This window comes from Scyliorhinus canicula, chromosome 25 (assembly GCF_902713615.1).
Source record: "Scyliorhinus canicula chromosome 25, sScyCan1.1, whole genome shotgun sequence".
In the NCBI taxonomy this organism is placed as follows: Eukaryota; Metazoa; Chordata; class Chondrichthyes; order Carcharhiniformes; family Scyliorhinidae; genus Scyliorhinus; species Scyliorhinus canicula.
Genome location: NC_052170.1, coordinates 1,392,344 through 1,411,404, shown reverse-complemented (window position 1 = coordinate 1,411,404; position 19,061 = coordinate 1,392,344). Strand labels below are relative to the sequence as shown.

General features: G+C 48.8%; 1 protein-coding gene across 3 annotated transcripts in view; it reads right to left on the bottom strand.

Annotated features, from left to right (window-relative positions):
• LOC119957195 (cAMP-specific 3',5'-cyclic phosphodiesterase 4B-like) overlaps positions 1 to 19,061 on the bottom strand; it is a 597,446-nt gene that overhangs the window by 22,676 nt on the left and 555,709 nt on the right. For 2 of the 3 annotated variants that reach the window (XM_038785008.1, XM_038785007.1), the window contains 3 exons: positions 11,849 to 12,030; positions 10,055 to 10,153; positions 5,384 to 5,548 (listed from right to left, as the gene is read on the bottom strand). In XM_038785008.1, coding sequence (XP_038640936.1) covers positions 5,384 to 5,548; positions 10,055 to 10,153; positions 11,849 to 12,030 — 446 coding nt within the window. Of the gene's footprint in view, positions 1 to 5,383; positions 5,549 to 10,054; positions 10,154 to 11,848; positions 12,031 to 17,056; positions 17,514 to 19,061 lie in introns of those variants that run through there. The other variant, XM_038785006.1, reaches the window with a different exon arrangement.

Genomic DNA, 19,061 nt, shown 5'->3' with positions numbered 1-19,061 from the left:
CGCAATTTTTGGGGTTGCAGTGGAGCCGGGAGTGCAGGAGGCGAAAGAGGCCGGTGTTCTGGCCTTTGCGTCCCTAGTAGCCCGGCGGAGGATCTTGCTCCAATGGAAGGATGCGGGGCCCCCAAGCGTGGAGGCCTGGATCTCTGATATTCTCATTAAATTAAATTGGAGAAGGTGAAATTTGCCCTGAGGAGATCAGTACAGGGGTTCTTTAGGCGGTGGCAGCCTTTCCTGGACTTCCTGGCGGAACGATAGGGAAATAGGCCGACAGCAGCAGCAACCAGGGGGGGGTTTGGATCGGTGGGAGGGAGAACTGTGTACATGGGTTTGTGGGATGTGGCGGGTGTTCTCTCTTTCCCTTTTGTTATTTGGGTGTTCTTTTGTTTTTTTCTTTTGTTTGTAGTTGCTTTTGAAGTTGGGTGGGTATTGTTCTTGGGGTGTTACCGTGGTTGTTTTGTTAATAGAGTTGAGATGTTTATATTTTGTAAAAATTTCAATAAAAATTATTTTAAAAAAAAAAGAATTGTGAACCCCGCAATAAGGTCACCCCTTAATCATCTCTGCTCCAAGGAGAACAAGCCCAATTTCTCCAATCTTTCCCTGTATCTAAAACTCCTCATTCCTGGTGTCATTCTAGTAAATCTCCTCTGCTCTCTCTCCAGGGCTTTAACATCCTTCCTTAAATAAGGTGCCCAGAACTGAACACAATACTCCAAATGTGGTCTGACCAATGGTTTGTAGAGGTGCAGCATCACTTCTTTGCTTTTATACTCTCTGCCTTTATTTATACACCCAAGGATGCTCTAAGCCTTCTTAACAACTGTTTCAACTTGTCTGGCCACCTTCAGAGAATTATGCTCTTGAATCCCGAGGTCCCTCTGCCCTGTACTCCCCTCAAAGCTGTACCATTGAGCCTGTATTGTCTCCCCATGTTTCTTCTCCCAAAATGCATTACCTCATTTCACTGCATTGAAGTTCATCTACCAGGTGTCTGTCCATTTGGCCAACTTGTCAATATCCCTCTGAAATCACTCAGCATCATCCTCACACTTCCCTATTCTCCTTAACTTAGTATTATCTGCAAATTCTGGTCTCAACACCCAATTCTAAATCATTTATATAAATCAGAAAAAGCCAGGGACCCACACTGAGCCCTGGGGAACATCACTTTCAACTCGTCTCCAGTCTGAGAAATGCCATCTATACCTACCCTCCGTTTCCTATCTCTGAGCCAACTTCTAATCCATGCTGCCAAGGACACATCCATCCCAAACATTTTTAACGCTAACCAAGCTGCCATGTGGCACTGAATCAAATGCCTTGTCCAAATGTACAACATCCACAGTACCACCTCCATCCATTGCCTGTGTCACCTCGTCAAAGAACTCAATTAAATTTGTCAGACATGACCTGCCTTGACAAAGTCATGCTGACTGTCTAGTATTAACTTATTTTTCTCCAAGTGTATATTTATCTCATCCCGTATTACAGCCTCCATCAGTTTTCCCACTGTTGCCTAGGGAAATTTATCATGGCCAATTCACCTAATGTGCACATCTTTGGACTGTGGGAGGAAACCGGAGCACCCGGAGGAAAGCCACGCACACACGGTGAGAACGTGCAGACTCTACAGAGTCACCCAAGGTCGGAATCAAACCCAGGTCCCTGGCGCTGTGAGACAGCAGCGCTAACCTGTGTCCTTGGTGATGTGAGGCAGCAGTGCTCACCCAAGTCCCTTGCGGAGTGATGCAGCAGTGTTAACAAGGGTCCCTGGCACTGTGAGACAGCAGTGTTAACACAGGCCCCTGTCACTGTGAGACAGCAGTGTTAACCCGGGTCCCTGGCACCGTGAGGCAGCAGTGCTAACCCGGGTCCCTGGCACTGTGAGGCAGCAGTGTTAACCCAGGTCCCTGGCACTGTGAGGCAGCAGTGCTAACCCAGGGGTCCCTGGCGCTGTGAGACAGAAGTGTTAACCCAGGTCCCTGGCTCTGTGAGACAGCAGTGTTAACCCGGGTCCCAGGCACAGTGAGACAGCAGTGTTAACCTGGGTCCCTGGCGCTGTGAGGCAGCAGTGTTAACCTGGGTCCCTGGCACTGTGAGACAGCAGTGTTAACCTGGGTCCCTGGCACTGTGAGACAGCAGTGTTAACCCAGGACCCTGGCACTGTGAGACAGCAGTGTTAACCTGGTTCCTTGCCGCTGTGAGGCAGCAGTGTTAACACGGGTCCCTGGCACCGTGAGGCAGCAGTGTTAACCCGGGTCCCTGGCGCTGTGAGACAGCAGTATTAACCCGGGTCCCTGGCACTGTGAGGCAGCAGTGTTAACCCGGGTCCCTGGCACTGTGAGACAGCAGTGTTAACCCGGGTCCCTGGCACTTTGAGACAGCAGTGTTAACCTGGGTCCCTGGCACTGTGAGGCAGCAGTGTGAACCCGGGTCCCTGGCACTGTGAGGCAGCAGTGCTAACCCGGATCCCTGGCACTGTGAGACAGCAGTGTGAACCCGGGTCCCTGGCACTGTGAGACAGCAGTGTTAACCCGGGTCCCTGGCACCGTGAGGCAGCAGTGCTAACCCGGGTCACTGGCGCTGTGAGGCAGCAGTGTTAACCCGGGTCCCTGGCACAGTTTCAGCAGTGTTAATCCGGGTCCCTGGCGCTGTGAGGCAGCAGTGCTAACCCGGGTCACTGGCGCTGTGAGGCAGCAGTGTTAACCCGGGTCCCTGGCACAGTTTCAGCAGTGTTAACCCGGGTCCCTGTGTCTGTGAGGCAGCAGTGCTAACCCGGGTCCCGGTCACTGTGAGGCAGCAGTGTTAACCCGGGTCCCTGGCACCGTGAGGCAGCAGTGCTAACCCGGGTCACTGGCGCTGTGAGGCAGCAGTGTTAACCCGGGTCCCTGGCACAGTTTCAGCAGTGTTAATCCGGGTCCCTGGCGCTGTGAGGCAGCAGTGCTAACCCGGGTCACTGGCGCTGTGAGGCAGCAGTGTTAACCCGGGTCCCTGGCACAGTTTCAGCAGTGTTAACCCGGGTCCCTGTGTCTGTGAGGCAGCAGTGCTAACCCAGGTCCCTGGCACTGAGAGGCAGAGTGTTAACCCGGGTCCCTGGCACTGTGAGGTAGCAGTGCTAACCCGGGTCCCTGGCACTGTGAGGCAGCAGTGCTAACCACTGTGCCACCGTGCTGCCTGAAGGAAGAAAGAAAATGTGCAATTACATTGCGTAGTGTAGACTACAGGCCACCAAGCACTGGGGAGAATGTAGAGAAACAAATTGACATGGAAATTACAAAGAGATGCAAACAAATCACAGAGTGGTTATAATGGGGGACTTGAATGAACCAAATGTATACTGGGATAGTAGGAGTGTGAAGGGGCAAAAGTTCCTGGGTTGTGTTCAGGAAACATTTCTTCAGCTGTATGCTTCCAGTCCAATGAGAAAAGAGTGGCCGCTGGACCTGCTCCTTGGAAATGAGGTGGGCCGAGTAGATTGAGTGTCAGCAGGGGAACAATTTGGGGATCATTGTAGGGCACATTTCAGGCAGACGATGGCAGAGGACAGGGAGCAATCCAGAGAAAGCCAACTTCAATGCGGTAAGAATGGATCTGGGACAGATAAAGTGGAATGAAAGATTGGCAGAGAACCCGGGAGTTGAACAATGGGCTGCCTGCAAAAAGGGATAGTTTGGGCAAACTCAAATATATTTCCCAGAAAGGGAAAGACAGGGAAGACAGGGCAAACAATCCAGAGGTCTCCGGATGACCAAAGAGATAAAAGAAAAAGTGTTCTTATAGAACCACAGAATTCCTACAGTGCGGGAGGCTGCCATTCGGCCCATCGAGTCTGCACCAAACCTCTGAAAGAGCCCCCCACCTCGGCCCACTCCCCCTCCCTATCCCTGTAACCTAACCTGTACATCCCTCGACACCAACAGACAATTGACCATGGCCAATCCACAGAATCTGTACATCTTTGGACTGCCGGAGGAAACCCAAGTAGGCACGGGGAGAAGGTGCAAACTCCACTCTCTGGCGTAGTGAGGCAGCAGTGCTAGCCACTGTGCTACCGTGCCGCCCACAGGATGCTGGTAGTAAATGCAATTGAGGACCAAGCTGAACAGAGAATGATCAGAGAGGTGGAAATGCAAATAGCAGAAGCTAAGACAGACTATGAAAAGGGAGTGACAGCTAACATAAAAGAAAATTCCAAAGTCTTCTACAGGCACAAAAATAGTAAAAGGGCTGGAAAATGAGCATTAGGGCTGATTAAGGACCAAACGCAGGATTTATTCGTGAAGGCAGAGGGAACAGCTGAAGTATTAAATGAATTATTTGCATCCTTCTTTACCAAGGAAGATAATGCTACCCAGACTAGATGGTGGTACAGTGGTTAGCACTGCTGCCTCACAGCGCCAGAGAACCGGGTTCAATTCTGGCTTGGGTCACTATCTGTGGAGTCTGCACGTTCTCCCCGTGTCTGCGTGGGTTTCCTCCGGGTGCTCCGGTTTCCTCCCACAGTCTAAAGATGTGCAGGTTAGATGGATTGGCCATGATAAATTGCCCTTAGTGTCCAGAAGGTTAGGTGGCTCTACTGGGTTATGGGATAGGGTGGGGCCTGTGCCTAGATAGGGTGTCCTTTCAGAGGGTCAGTGCAAACTTGATGGGCCGAATGGCCTCCTTCTGCACTGTAGGGATTCTATATGCAGGTTAGGTGGATTGGCCGTGCTAAAATTGTCCCTTAATGTCCAGGAATGTACAAGTTGGGTGGGGTTATGGGAATGGGGTGGGGGACTGGGCCTAGGTAGGGTGCTCTTTCAGAGGGTCTGTGCAGACTTGATGGGCTGAATGGCCTCCTTGGGGTCTGCAGAGAATCTACGGAAAATGAATTGATCTATACACCAGAAGGATTTACAAAATGATGGATGAGGAGTACTTAAGAGTTGATAAACCACCAGGACCAGACGGGATGTATCTAAGGATACTGAGGGACATGAGGGGGGGAGTTGCAGAGTCACCAGCCATAATGTTTCAGTTGGGTGGTTCATTTTGCTGCATTGACGTTCATTAGCCAGGTGCCCATTTGGCCAACTTGTCAATGACCCTCTGAAGTTGCTCAGTGTCACCCTCACAATTCACTATTCTGCCTAGCTTAGTCAGTAACACTCAATCAAATTCCAACCTAAATGAGACAGCAACTCGTCTCTCAGCCAACATAAACCAGCCATGTGAGGTCACCGAACAGTCATCCAAAAATAACGGGAGTGAGAATCTGACCTGGAGCCCGGCAAGAAAGGCTGTAATTAGTTTGTAACAGAGGTTCCACTTGTCCTAGAATTGGTGGGCGATATGTCACTCACACCGACACCACAGTGAAAGAGTGAGGGTGAAATGTACTCACATCGAGGGCCGGGGTAGACAGCAGTACGTGTGTGGACTGGGTGACATCAGCTGCATGCAAGCTGTTGTGGTAGGCAACATCAGCATGGTAATGGTCCTCCAGAGTCATGATGTAGGTGAGGAAAGTATCAATCGGAATCCTGAAGGTCTTCATCAAGTCTCTCTCCTGAAATAAACACAGAGAGTGATCTTCACCCTGAATAAACAGTGACTCTGTACAGTTACACAGTGAGTGATCCGCACCCTGAATAAACAGTGACTGCACAGTTACACAGTGAGTGATCCTCACCCTGAATAAACAGTGACTCTGTACAGTTACACAGTGAGTGATCCTCACCCTGCTGAATAAACAGTGACTCTGCACAGTTACACAGTGAGTGATCCTCACCCTGAATAAACAGTGACTCTGTACAGTTACACAGTGAGTGATCCTCACCCTGAATAAACAGTGACTCTGTACAGTTACACAGTGAGTGATCCTCACCCTGAATAAACAGTGACTCTGTACAGTTACACAGTGAGTGATCCTCACCCTGCTGAATAAACAGTGCACTCTGTACAGTTACACAGTGAGTGATCCTTACCCTGAATAAACAGTCACTCTGTACAGTTACACAGTGAGTGATCCTCACCCTGAATAAACAGTGACTCTGCACAGTTACACAGTGAGTGATCCTCACCCTGCTGAATAAACAGTGACTCTGTACAGTTACACAGTGAGTGATCCTCACCCTGCTGAATAAACAGTGCACTCTGTACAGTTACACAGTGAGTGATCCTTCACCCTGAATAAACAGTGACTCTGTACAGTGACACAGTGAGTGATCCCTCACCCTGAATAAACAGTGACTCTGTGCAGTTACACAGTGAGTGATCCTCACCCTGCTGAATAAACAGTGACTCTGTACAGTTATACAGTGAGTGATCCTCACCCTGAATAAACAGTCACTCTGCACAGTTACACAGTGAGTGATCCACACCCTGCTGAATAAACAGTGACTCTGTACAGTTACACAGTGAGTGATCCTCACCCTGAATAAACAGTCACTCTGTACAGTTACACAGTGAGTGATCCTCACCCTGAATAAACAGTGACTCTGTACAGTTACACAGTGAGTGATCCTCACCCTGAATAAACAGTCACTCTGCACAGTTACACAGTGAGTGATCCACACCCTGCTGAATAAACAGTGACTCTGTACAGTTACACAGTGAGTGATCCTCACCCTGCTGAATAAACAGTGACTCTGTACAGTTACACAGTGAGTGATCTTCACCCTGAATAAACAGTGACTCTGTACAGTTACACAGTGAGTGATCCTTACCCTGAATAAACAGTGACTCTGTACAGTTACACAGTGAGTGATCCTTACCCTGAATAAACAGTGACTCTGTACAGTTATACAGTGAGTGATCCTCACCCTGCTGAATAAACAGTGACTCTGTACAGTTACACAGTGAGTGATCCTCACCCTGAATAAACAGTCACTCTGCACAGTTACACAGTGAGTGATCTTCACCCTGAATAAACAGTGACTCTGTACAGTTACACAGTGAGTGATCCTCATCCTGAATAAACAGTGACTCTGTACAGTTACACAGTGAGTGATCCTCATCCTGAATAAACAGTGACTCTGTACAGTTACACAGTGAGTGATCCTCATCCTGAATAAACAGTGACTCTGTACAGTTACACAGTGAGTGATCCTTACCCTGAATAAACAGTGACTCTGTACAGTTACACAGTGAGTGATCCTCACCCTGCTGAATAAACAGTGACTCTGTACAGTTACACAGTGAGTGATCCTCACCCTGCTGAATAAACAGTGACTCTGTACAGTTACACAGTGAGTGATCCTCACCCTGAATAAACAGTGACTCTGTACAGTTACACAGTGAGTGATCCTGACCCTGAATAAACAGTGACCCTGTACAGTTACGCAGTGAGTGATCCTCATCCTGAATAAACAGTGACTCTGTCCAGTTACACAGTGAGTGATCCTCACCCTGAATAAACAGTGACTCTGTACAGTTACACAGTGAGTGATCCTTACTCTGAATAAACAGTGACTCTGTACAGTTACACAGTGAGTGATCCTTACTCTGAATAAACAGTGACTCTGTACAGTTACACAGTGAGTGATCCTCACCCTGAATAAACAGTGACTCTGTATAGTTACACAGTGAGTAATCCTCACCCTGCTGAATAAACAGTGACTCTGTACAGTTACACAGTGAGTGATCCTCACCCTGCTGAATAAACAGTGACTCTGTACAGTTACACAGTGAGTGATCCTCACCCTGAATAAAGTCACTCTGTACAGTTACACAGTGAGTGATCCTCACCCTGAATAAACAGTGACTCTGTACAGTTACACAGTGAGTGATTCTCACCCTGCTGAATAAACAGTGACTCTGTACAGTTACACAGTGAGTGATCCTGACCCTGAATAAACAGTGACCCTGTACAGTTACACAGTGAGTGATCCTCATCCTGAATAAACAGTGACTCTGTCCAGTTACACAGTGAGTGATCCGCACCCTGAATAAACAGTGACTCTGTACAGTTACACAGTGAGTGATCCTTACTCTGAATAAGCAGTGACTCTGTACAGTTACACAGTGAGTGATCCTCACCCTGAATAAACAGTGACTCTGTATAGTTACACAGTGAGTGATCCTCATCCTGCTGAATAAACAGTGACTCTGTACAGTTACACAGTGAGTGATCCTTACTCTGAATAAAGTGACTCTGTACAGTTACACAGTGAGTGATCCTCACCCTGAATAAACAGTGACTCTGCACAGTTACACAGTGAGTGACCCTCACCCTGCTGAATAAACAGTGACTCTGTACAGTTACACAGTGAGTGACCCTCACCCTGAATAAACAGTCACTCTGCACAGTTACACAGTGAGTGATCCTCACCCTGCTGAATAAACAGTGACTCTGCACAGTTACACAGTGAGTGATCCTCACCCTGAATAAACAGTGACCCTGTACAGTTACACAGTGAGTGATCCTCACCCTGCTGAATAAACAGTGACTCTGCACAGTTACACAGTGAGTGAGACCAGTCAGCCTAACGTCAATAGTAGGGAAGTTGCTGGGGTGTCTACTATGGATTGCACTGCACAGCATTTGGAAAGCAGTGTAATCCGACAAAGTCAGCATGTACTTACGAAAGGAAATTCATGCTTGACAAACCTACTGGACTTCTTTGTAGATGCAACTAGTAGAGTTGACCAGGGAGAACCGGTGAATGTGATTTATTTAGACTTTCAGAAGACTTTCAACAAGATCTCACATATCAGATTAATATTTAACGTTAAATTGCAGGGATTACGGGTAGTGTCATGAGATGGATCAAAAGCTGGTCAGCAGACAGGAAACAAATAGGTGGAATAAATGGGTCTTTTTCTGATTGGCAGGCAGTGGGGTACCATAGGGATCTGTGCTTGGACCCCAACTGTTCACATTAGATATTAATGATTTGGGCGTGGGGACAAAATTGCATATCTCCAAATTTGCTGATGACGCCAAGTTGGATGGGAGGGTGAGCTGTGAGGAGGATGTAGAGATGCTTCAGTGGGATTTGGACAGGCTGAGTGAGTGGGCAGATGAATGGCAGATGCAGTATAATGTGGATAAATGTGAGGTTATCCGCTGCGGTAGCAAAAACGCAAAGGCAGACTTTTATCTGAATGGCCATAAATTAGGAGAGAGTGTGCAGCGGGACCCGAGTGTCCTCGTACACCATTCGCTGAAGGTAATCGTGCAGGTGGAACAGGCGGTAAAGAAGGCAAATGGTATGTTGCCCTTCATTGCGAGAGGATTTGAGTACAGGGGCAGGGATGTGTTGCTGCAATTATACAGGGCCTTGGTGAGGCCACACCTGGATATTGTGTCCACCTTTGGTCTCCTTACCTGAGGAAGGATGTTCTTGCTCCAAAGGGAGTGTAATGAAGGTTTATCAGACTGATTTCTGGGATGGTGGGACTGACGTATGAGGAGAGAATGAATCGGTGAGGATTGTATTCACTGGAGTTCAGAATAATGAGGAGGGGATCTCATAGAAACCTATAAAATTCTGACAGGACTGGACAGGGTAGATGCAGGAAGGATGTTCCCGATGGTGGGTGTGTCCAGAACCAGGGGTCACAGTCTGAGGATACGGGGTAGACCATTTAGCACAGAGATGAGGAGACATTTCTTCACCCAGAGAGTGGTCGGCCTGTGGAATTCGTTACCACAGGAAGTAGTTGAGGCCAAAACATTGTATGTTGTCAAGAAGCAGTTAGATATAGCACTTAGGGCAAAGGGGGATCAAAGGCTATGGGGAGAAAGCAGGATTCGGCTATTGAGTTGGATGATCAGCCATGATCATAATGAATGGCGGAACAGGCTGGAAGGGCTGAATGGCCTCCGCCTGCTCCTGTTTTCTCTATGTTTTTCTGATTCAGAGATGCTTCTGTGTAATTTGGACAGGCTGAGTGAGTGGGCAAATGTATGGCAGATGTAGTTTAAGTGGATAAATGTGAGGTTAGGTTTGGTAGCAAAAACAGTAGTACAGTGAGAGTCCATCACACTAACTAAAGCGTGGCTGTGTACAGGTGCTTAGCACAGCCTGACCTTGTTGTCAGTACCCTCTTAGGCACATTCAGTCCCTACCTGGAAGATCGCATACATAATGCAGCTCAGCGGCCTGTTGTTCGAGAACTCCGAAACCCGGAAAATGTTCAGGCCCCATATGTTCAAATCATCCAATTCCTGGAAGAAACGGGACAACACTCTAAACATTGCATGAATGCGAGGTTCAAACAACACCCCAAACATTCCCAGCTGCTTCAGCAATGACCTCCCTTCCATCATAAGGTCAGAAGTGAGGATGTTTATGGATGACTGCACAATGTTCAGTACCATTCGGGACTCCTAGAATCATAGAATTTACACTGCAGAAGAAGGCCATTCGGCCCATCGTGCATCCACTGGCCCTTGGAAAGAGCACCCTGCTTAAGCCCACTCCTACACCTATGCCCAAAGCCCACCCAATCTAACCTTTTGGTCACTGAAGGGTATTTTAAAACGGCCAATCCACCTAACCTGCACATCATTGGATCTTTGAAGAACATTATCCTCAGATAATGAAGCAGTCCGTGTCCAAATGCAGCAAGACCTAGACAATATCCAGGCTTGGGCTGACAAGTGGCAACTTACACAAGTGCCAGGCAATGACCATCTCCTACAAGAGAGAATGTCAGCATTTCTCCCTGACATTCACTGGAATAACCATCACTGAATCCCGCATTATCAACATCCTGAAGATTAACACTGATCAGAAACTAAACTGGGCTAGCCATACAAATGCTGTGGCTACAAGAGTAGGTCAGAGGCTGGGAATCCTGCGGTGAGTAACTCACCTCCTCAAAGCCTGTCCACCATCGACAAGGCACAAGTCAGGAGTGTGATGGAATACTCTCCACTTGCCTGGATGAGCGCAGCTCCAACAACACTCAAGAAGCTCAACACTATACAGGATAAAGCCGGCTGCTTTCTGAGCATCCCTTCTATCAGCTTAAACACTGACTTCCTCCCACAGTGGCATCACGTGTGCACCATCTATAAACTTCACAGCAGCAACTCACCAAGGTTCCTTCCACAGCATTTTCCAAATCCATGATTACTTTGAAGAACAAAGGCAGACGATGCATCGGAAATTCCCCTCCAAATCACACAACATCATCACTTAGAAATGTGTCTGTTTGCTGCCACTGGCTCAGACTCCTGGAACTCCCTCACTAACAGCACTGTGGCCATTCCTACATCATAGGAACAGCAGCAGATCCAGAAGGCAGCTCACCACCACCTTCTCAATAGCAGTTAACAATGGGCTAAGAATGCCGGCCTAGTCAATGGCTCCGTGTAAAAAAGTTAAACTGCTGGAAAATTGAAATATTCATTATTTCAGGCCAGTCAAGAGGGGTGTTCTTAACCATTTTGTCTCCAGTACTCCTGAAAGTGCTGACTCTGTGTAGGGTGCATTTCCCCAGGGGTACAGGCCCCTTTCCTGACTCTCTCTGGGGTACGGTTTTATGGGTCTGGGCAGTGTGGAACCTCACTCTCCAGGAGTGACTGGGTTATTTGGACATCTCATTGCTGGGTCCAACGCCATGCTCCCCAAATATCTTCTCTCATCCAGCTACTTGGAATAAGAGGTCACTGAGCGATGAGCTCAGGAACCGGGGACTAAGATTAACTGCTGAGCCGCCCTAACTCAGATCAGCTACCAGTGTGGACCTGCAGAGATGCTCTGCATTCTGAGGCTCAGCACCACGGAATGCTGAGCTTTCCCTGGAGTTCGCTGACTAGGGGAGAAAGCAGGTGGTGTGGGCAGACCTGGCACAATGCCAGCTGGCTCCTTCTTGGCTGCTATCTGTGTTCCAGGTACCAACACACTGACGTTACCTTGGTCAATGCTTCCTCCTGATGGGTCTTTACTCCAAACCGGGGCATGTTGGAGTTACTGAGGCTCAAGCTGGAACTGTGGGTCAGTTTCTTCACACCACTGATCTGACACATGGGCTGTTTCTTCTTCTTGTCTCGGTCTTTCTGTGTGGGAAGTGGGATTTCCACTTCATTCTGTTTATCTGAAAGGAAGTGAGAGATAGAAGATGAAATTTAATGCGGGGCACTATTAAGCAATACATCCTAGCTTTAAGAATGTGATTTGGTAAAATACATCCAGACAAATAATGTACAATATAAATGTTGCCACAGTCCCAGAGGCAGCTCTGCCCTTTGACAGCTGACTGGCGGTGATTTAACCCCAGGGTCACCATACCTCAGTCGCAGGCTAGACTGAGAAGACAGGGCCTTTATAAACACCCTCAACACATACGGGAAGTGAAGCTGCATTGTCCGTGTTGCTGCGTTGTCCGTGTTGCTGCGTTGTCCGTGTTGCTGCGTTGTCCGTGTTGCTGCATTGTCCGTGTTGCTGCGTTGTCCGTGTTGCTGCGTTGTCCGTGTTGCTGCGTTGTCCGTGTTGCTGCGTTGTCCGTGTTGCTACGTTGTCCGTGTTGCTGCGTTGTCTGTGTTGCTGCGTTGTCCGTGTTGCTGCGTTGTCCGTGTTGCTGCGTTGCCCGTGTTGCTACGTTGTCCGTGTTGCTGCGTTGTCCGTGTTGCTGCGTTGTCCGTGTTGCTGCGTTGTCCGTGTTGCTGCGTTGTCCGTGTTGCTGCGTTGTTTGTGTTGCTGCGTTGTCCGTGTTGCTGCGTTGTCCGTGTTGCTACGTTGTCTGTGTTGCTGCGTTGTCCGTGTTGCTGCGTTGTCCGTGTTGCTGCGTTGCCCGTGTTGCTGCGTTGTCTGTGTTGCTGCGTTGTCCGTGTTGCTACGTTGTCCGTGTTGCTGCGTTGTCCGTGTTGCTGCGTTGTCCGTGTTGCTGCGTTGTCCGTGTTGCTGCGTTGCCCGTGTTGCTACGTTGTCCGTGTTGCTGCATTGTCCGTGTTGCTGCGTTGTCCGTGTTGCTGCGTTGTCCGTGTTGCTGATGTTGCTGCGTTGTCCGTGTTGCTGCGTTGTCCGTGTTGCTGCGTTGTCCGTGTTGCTACGTTGTCCGTGTTGCTACGTTGTCCGTGTTGCTACGTTGTCCGTGTTGCTACGTTGCCCGTGTTGCTGCGTTGCCCGTGTTGCTGCGTTGCCCGTGTTGCTGCGTTGTCCGTGTTGCTGCGTTGTCCGTGTTGCTGATGTTGCTGCGTTGCCCGTGTTGCTACGTTGTCCGTGTTGCTACGTTGTCCGTGTTGCTGCGTTGCCCGTGTTGCTACGTTGTCCGTGTTGCTACGTTGTCCGTGTTGCTGCGTTGTCCGTGTTGCTGCGTTGTCCGTGTTGCTGCGTTGTCCGTGTTGCTGCGTTGTCCGTGTTGCTGCGTTGCCCGTGTTGCTGCGTTGTCCGTGTTGCTGCGTTGTCCGTGTTGCTGCGTTGTCCGTGTTGCTGCGTTGTCCGTGTTGCTACGTTGTCCGTGTTGCTGCGTTGTCCGTGTTGCTACGTTGTCCGTGTTGCTGCGTTGTCCGTGTTGCTGCGTTGTCCGTGTTGCTGCGTTGTCCGTGTTGCTGCGTTGTCCGTGTTGCTGCGTTGTCCGTGTTGCTACGTTGTCCGTGTTGCTACGTTGCCCGTGTTGCTACGTTGTCCGTGTTGCTGCGTTGTCCGTGTTGCTACGTTGTCCGTGTTGCTGCGTTGTCCGTGTTGCTGCGTTGTCCGTGTTGCTGCGTTGTCCGTGTTGCTGCGTTGTCCGTGTTGCTGCGTTGTCCGTGTTGCTACGTTGTCCGTGTTGCTACGTTGCCCGTGTTGCTACGTTGTCCGTGTTGCTGCGTTGTCCGTGTTGCTGCGTTGTCCGTGTTGCTGCGTTGTCCGTGTTGCTGCGTTGTCCGTGTTGCTACGTTGTCCGTGTTGCTACGTTGCCCGTGTTGCTACGTTGTCCGTGTTGCTACGTTGTCCGTGTTGCTGCGTTGTTTGATTTGATTTTATTTATTATTGTCATATGTATTAGTATACAGTGAAAAGTATTATTTTTTGTATGCTGTACAAACAATGCATACCGTACATAGGGAAGGAGAGACTTCAGAATATAATGTTACAGTTATAGCAAGGTGCAGAGAAAAGATCGACTTAATACAAGGTAGGTCCATTCGAAAGTCTGATGGCAGTAGGGAAGAAGCTGTTCTTCAGTCGGCTGATACGTGACCTCAAACTTTGGTATCTTTTTCCTGACGGAAGAAGGTGGAAGAGAGTATGTCCGGGGTGCATGGGGTCCTTAATTATGCTGGCTGCCTTTCTGAGACAGCAGGAATTATAGACAGAGTCAATGGATGGGACGCTGGTTTGCGTGATGGACTGGGCTACATTCACAACCTTTTGTAGTTTCCTGCAGTCTTGGGCAGAGCAGGCTCCATACCAAGCTGTGATACAACCAGAAAGAATGCTTTTTATGGTACATCTGTAGAAGTTGGCGAGGGTCGCAGCTGACATGCAAAATTTCCTCAGTCTTCTGAGAAAGTAGAGTCGTTGGTGGGCTTTCTTAACTATCGTGTTGGCATGGGGGGACCAGGACAGGCTGTTGGTGATCTGTACACCTAAAAACCTGAAGCTCTCGACCCGTTCTACTTCAGTCCCATTGATGTAGACAGGGGCATGTTCTCCACTACGCTTCCTGAAGTCGATGACAATCTCCTTTGTTTTGTTGACATTGAGGGAGAGATTATTGTCGTTGCACCAGTTCACCAGATTCTCTATCTCATTCCTGTACTCCGTCTGTTTTAAATCCGACCCACTACGGTGGTGTCATCAGCAAATTTGAAAATCGAGTTAGAAGGAAATTTGGCCACAGTCATAGGTGTATAAGGAGTATAGTAGGGGGCTGAGGACACAGCCTTGTGGGGCACCGGTGTTGAGGATGATCATAGAGGAGATGTTGTTGCCTATCTTTACTGATTGTGGTCTGTGGGTTAGAAAGTTCAGGATCCAGTTGCAGAGGGAGGAGATGAGTTTCATAGGAATGATGGTGTTGAAGGCTGAGCTGTAGTCGATAAATAGGAGTCTGACATAGGTGCCTTTGTTATCTAGGTGTTGCTGGGTAGAGTGCAGGGCCATGGTGTCTGCTGTGGGCCTGTTCCAGTGGTAGGCAAACTGTAGTGGATCAAGGCAATCCGGGAGGCTGGAGTTGATTCGTGCCATGACTAACCTTTCGAAGCACTTCATGATGATGGATATCAGAGCCACTGGACGATAGTCATTAAGGCATGCTGCTTGACTGTTTTTTGGTACAGGGATGATGGTTGTCTTTTTGAAGCAGATAGGGACCTCAGATTGTTGTAAAGAGAGGTTGAAGATGTCTGCAAATACTTCCGCCAGCTGATCCGCGCAAGACCTGAGTGGTCGTCCTGGTCCCACATCCGGGCCAGTGGCTTTGAGAAGGCTGCTCTGACATCTGCAGTGGGGATCTCAGATACAAGTTCATCTGCGGCTTTGGGGTTGGAGGGCTCGCTCTCGCTGACCTCTTGCTCAAAGCAGGCATAGAATGTGTTCAGCTCATCACCATCAGGGTGGGGTGCGTTAGAGCCAACGATTTTACATGCCTTCATCTTGTAGCCTGTTATGTCTTGCAGACCTTGCCATAGACGGCAGGGATCCGTGTGGCTAGCCTGGGACTCGAGCTTGGTCCGGTACTGTCTTTTAGCATCTTTGATGGAATTCTTTGTCCGTGTTGCTGCGTTGCCCATGTTGCTGCGTTGTCCGTGTTGCTGATGTTGCTGCGTTGTCCATGTTGCTGATGTTTCTGCGTTGTCCGTGTTGCTGCGTTGCCCATGTTGCTGCGTTGCCCGTGTTGCTGCGTTGTCCGTGTTGCTGCGTTGTCCGTGTTGCTGATGTTGCTGCGTTGTCCGTGTTGCTGCGTTGCCCATGTTGCTGCGTTGCCCGTGTTGCTACGTTGTCCGTGTTGCTGCGTTGTCCGTGTTGCTACGTTGTCCGTGTTGCTGCGTTGTCCGTGTTGCTACGTTGTCCGTGTTGCTGCGTTGTCCGTGTTGCTACGTTGTCCGTGTTGCTGCGTTGTCCGTGTTGCTGCGTTGCCCGTGTTGCTGCGTTGTCCGTGTTGCTGCGTTGCCCATGTTGCTGCGTTGTCCGTGTTGCTGCGTTGCCCATGTTGCTGCGTTGTCCGTGTTGCTGCGTTGCCCATGTTGCTGCGTTGTCCGTGTTGCTCTGTATCATAAACCAGCCGTCCAGACAACTGAGCTAACTGACCCCAACAAGTATACAGACACCCAGACACACCCCCACACAAACACACACAAATAGACACACGCAAATACTCACACACACAGACACACGTTCGCCCACACACACACCCCCACACAAATACACACAAACCCACACATTTACACACAAACCCACACACATACACCCACACAAATGCACACACACACACACAAATGAAATGAAAATCGCTTATTGTCACGAGCAGGCTTCAATGAAGTTACTGTGAAAAGCCCCTAGTCGCCACATTCCGGCTCCAGTCCAGGGAGGCTGGTACGGGAATTGAACCGTGCTGCTGGCCTGCTTGGTCTACTTTATAAGCCAGCGATTTAGCCCAGTGTGCTAAACCAGCCCCTGATACACACACACCCACACAAATACACAGCGACATACATAGACACACACACAAATAGACAGACACACACACAAAAACTGAGACTCAAACATACAGAGACTCACACAATTAGACACAGACACAAACACACACACCCAGAGAAATAGAAAAAAATGCACACACCCACACAAATAGACACAGATACAAATACACAGCCTCACATAAATAGTCAGACACAGACAAATACACTAATACAAATATACAGACACATATACACACACACGCATACACCAACACACCAATATACAGATACAAATGATCAGTTTCCCTTGCACAGACTTAAAACTGCCTCCGACAAAGTAACATGACCGCTTGTATATTTATATATCTCTAACTCACACCATCCCTCTTCTCCTCCATTCCCTCTCTGAATCTCTCTTCCCACCCTCCTCTCCCTCTGCTTCTCCTTTCCCTCTATTTCTCACTCTCTCTCCCTGGGATGCTACCTCTGTGGAGTCTTTTCCCAGGGCATCCTCTCACTTACCGAGGAAGGTGCTGGAGATATACTCAGAGACCTGGTTCCCTGAGCGGCTCATTTCCGAGAGATGAGTTAGTTCTCTGTTCAGCATCCTCTTGAACTGTTATAGAGACAGAGATGGAGGTGTGAGTACAAACCTGGTCACTTCAAAGTCTTTTCAATCCCCACCACTATGGTTAAAATATCAAAAAGCACAAATGTTATGCAGGCAAATTAATAAACCTATCCAGTGCTGCCCAGCGTCTATCATTAACTAAAACTATGGCCCCTACTCAAAGCAGGGCCATTTTGGTATAACTGACCAATCATTAACCGGGTTCCAGGAGCAGGATATCAAGCACCAATCACGTGGGCAGCTCTTAGAGCTCATGTCAGCATTGGAGACCCAATCCGCTTCTGTCCTCACGCACTTAACATCGCTGATCCATGAGCGGCAGACAATGTGGTAACTGGTGACTCTCCAGCAGAGACCAGCTCATTCGCACAACCATGATATTGGCCAAGTGTGGTTTAATGGCCACTGGGGCATTTACAAACGGAGCAACCCGGAGACATCATTATTTCCCATGAAAGTGCAACAATGCATTTTATGACAAATATATAACATATTTAAACAAACTATTCAAAATGACCACTGCATATGTGTAATCACATGGTTCATGGGGTTGTGTATTTTTACTCTTTCATAGCATGTGGGTATTGCTGGTTAGGCCAGCATTTATAGTCCTGTATTTAATTGCCCTTCAGAAGGTGGTGGTGAGCTGCCTTCTTGGACCGCTGCAGTCCCTGAGGTGTAGGTACACCCACTGTGCTGTTAGCGAGCTTCTGACTTCATTTAAAAATTTTATTTTTGCCCCAGCGACAGTGAAGGAACGGCCGATATATTTCCCAGTCAGGGTGGTGAGTGACTTGGAGGGGAACCTCCAGGTGGTGGGGTTCCCAGGTATCTACTGCTCTTGTCCTTCTAGATGGCGGAGGTCGTGGGATTGGAAGGTGCTGCCTAAGGAGCCTTGGTGAGTTGCTGCAGTGCATCTTGTAGACGGTACACACGGCTGCCACGGTGCATCGGTGGTGGAGGGTTTGAATGTTTGTGGAAGGGGAGCAATCAAGCAGGGCTGCTTTGTCCTGGATGGTGAGTGTTGTTGGAGCTGCACTCATCCAGGCAAGTGGAGAATATTGCATTACATTCCTGACTTGTGCTTTGTAGATGGTGGACAGGCTTTGGGGAGTCAGGTGGTGAGTTACTCGCCGTAGGATTCCTAGCCTCTGTCCTGCCCTGGTAGCCACAGTATTAATGTGGCTGGGTTCAGTTCAGTGTCTGATCAATGGTAACCCCCAGGCTGTTGATTGTGGGGGATTCAGCGGTGGTAATGCCATTGAATGTCAAGGAGAGATGGTTAGATCCTCTCCTGTAGGAGATGGTCATTGCCTGGCACTTGTGTAAGTTGCCACTTGTCAGCCTGTGGTGAATGTGATTCACACGGGATTATAATCTGTATATATATGTGTCTATATTGTAAGTGCAGTTGCACTACCTGACCACCAGGGGGAGTAGCTCGGGGAATGCTCGAGAGTTGTACTGGGCTTCTCCCTTGGCTCCGCCCAGGACTCCTCCCCCGGGAGCTGCTGTATAAAGATCAGTGCCACAGGGTCAGCCGGCCAGTTCACCGAAAGTTCAACGGCTAACAGGCTGGCTCTGTTGTAAGTATATTAAAACCGCTATTCTAATCCTACAAGCACGTGTCCGTAGAATTGTTGGTTCCAACACAGCCTAAGCCTGGATATTGTCCAGGTCTTGCTGCATTTGGACATGGACTGCTTCATTATCTGAGGAGTCGCGAATGGTGTTGAACATCGTGCAATTATCAGCGAGCTTCTGACTTTACTTTTTATTTTATATTTTAAACTTTTTCTAATTAAGGGGCAACTTAGCCTGGCCAATCAACCTACCCAGCACATCTTTGGGTTGTGGGGGTGAGACCCACACAGACACGGGGAGAATGTCCACATG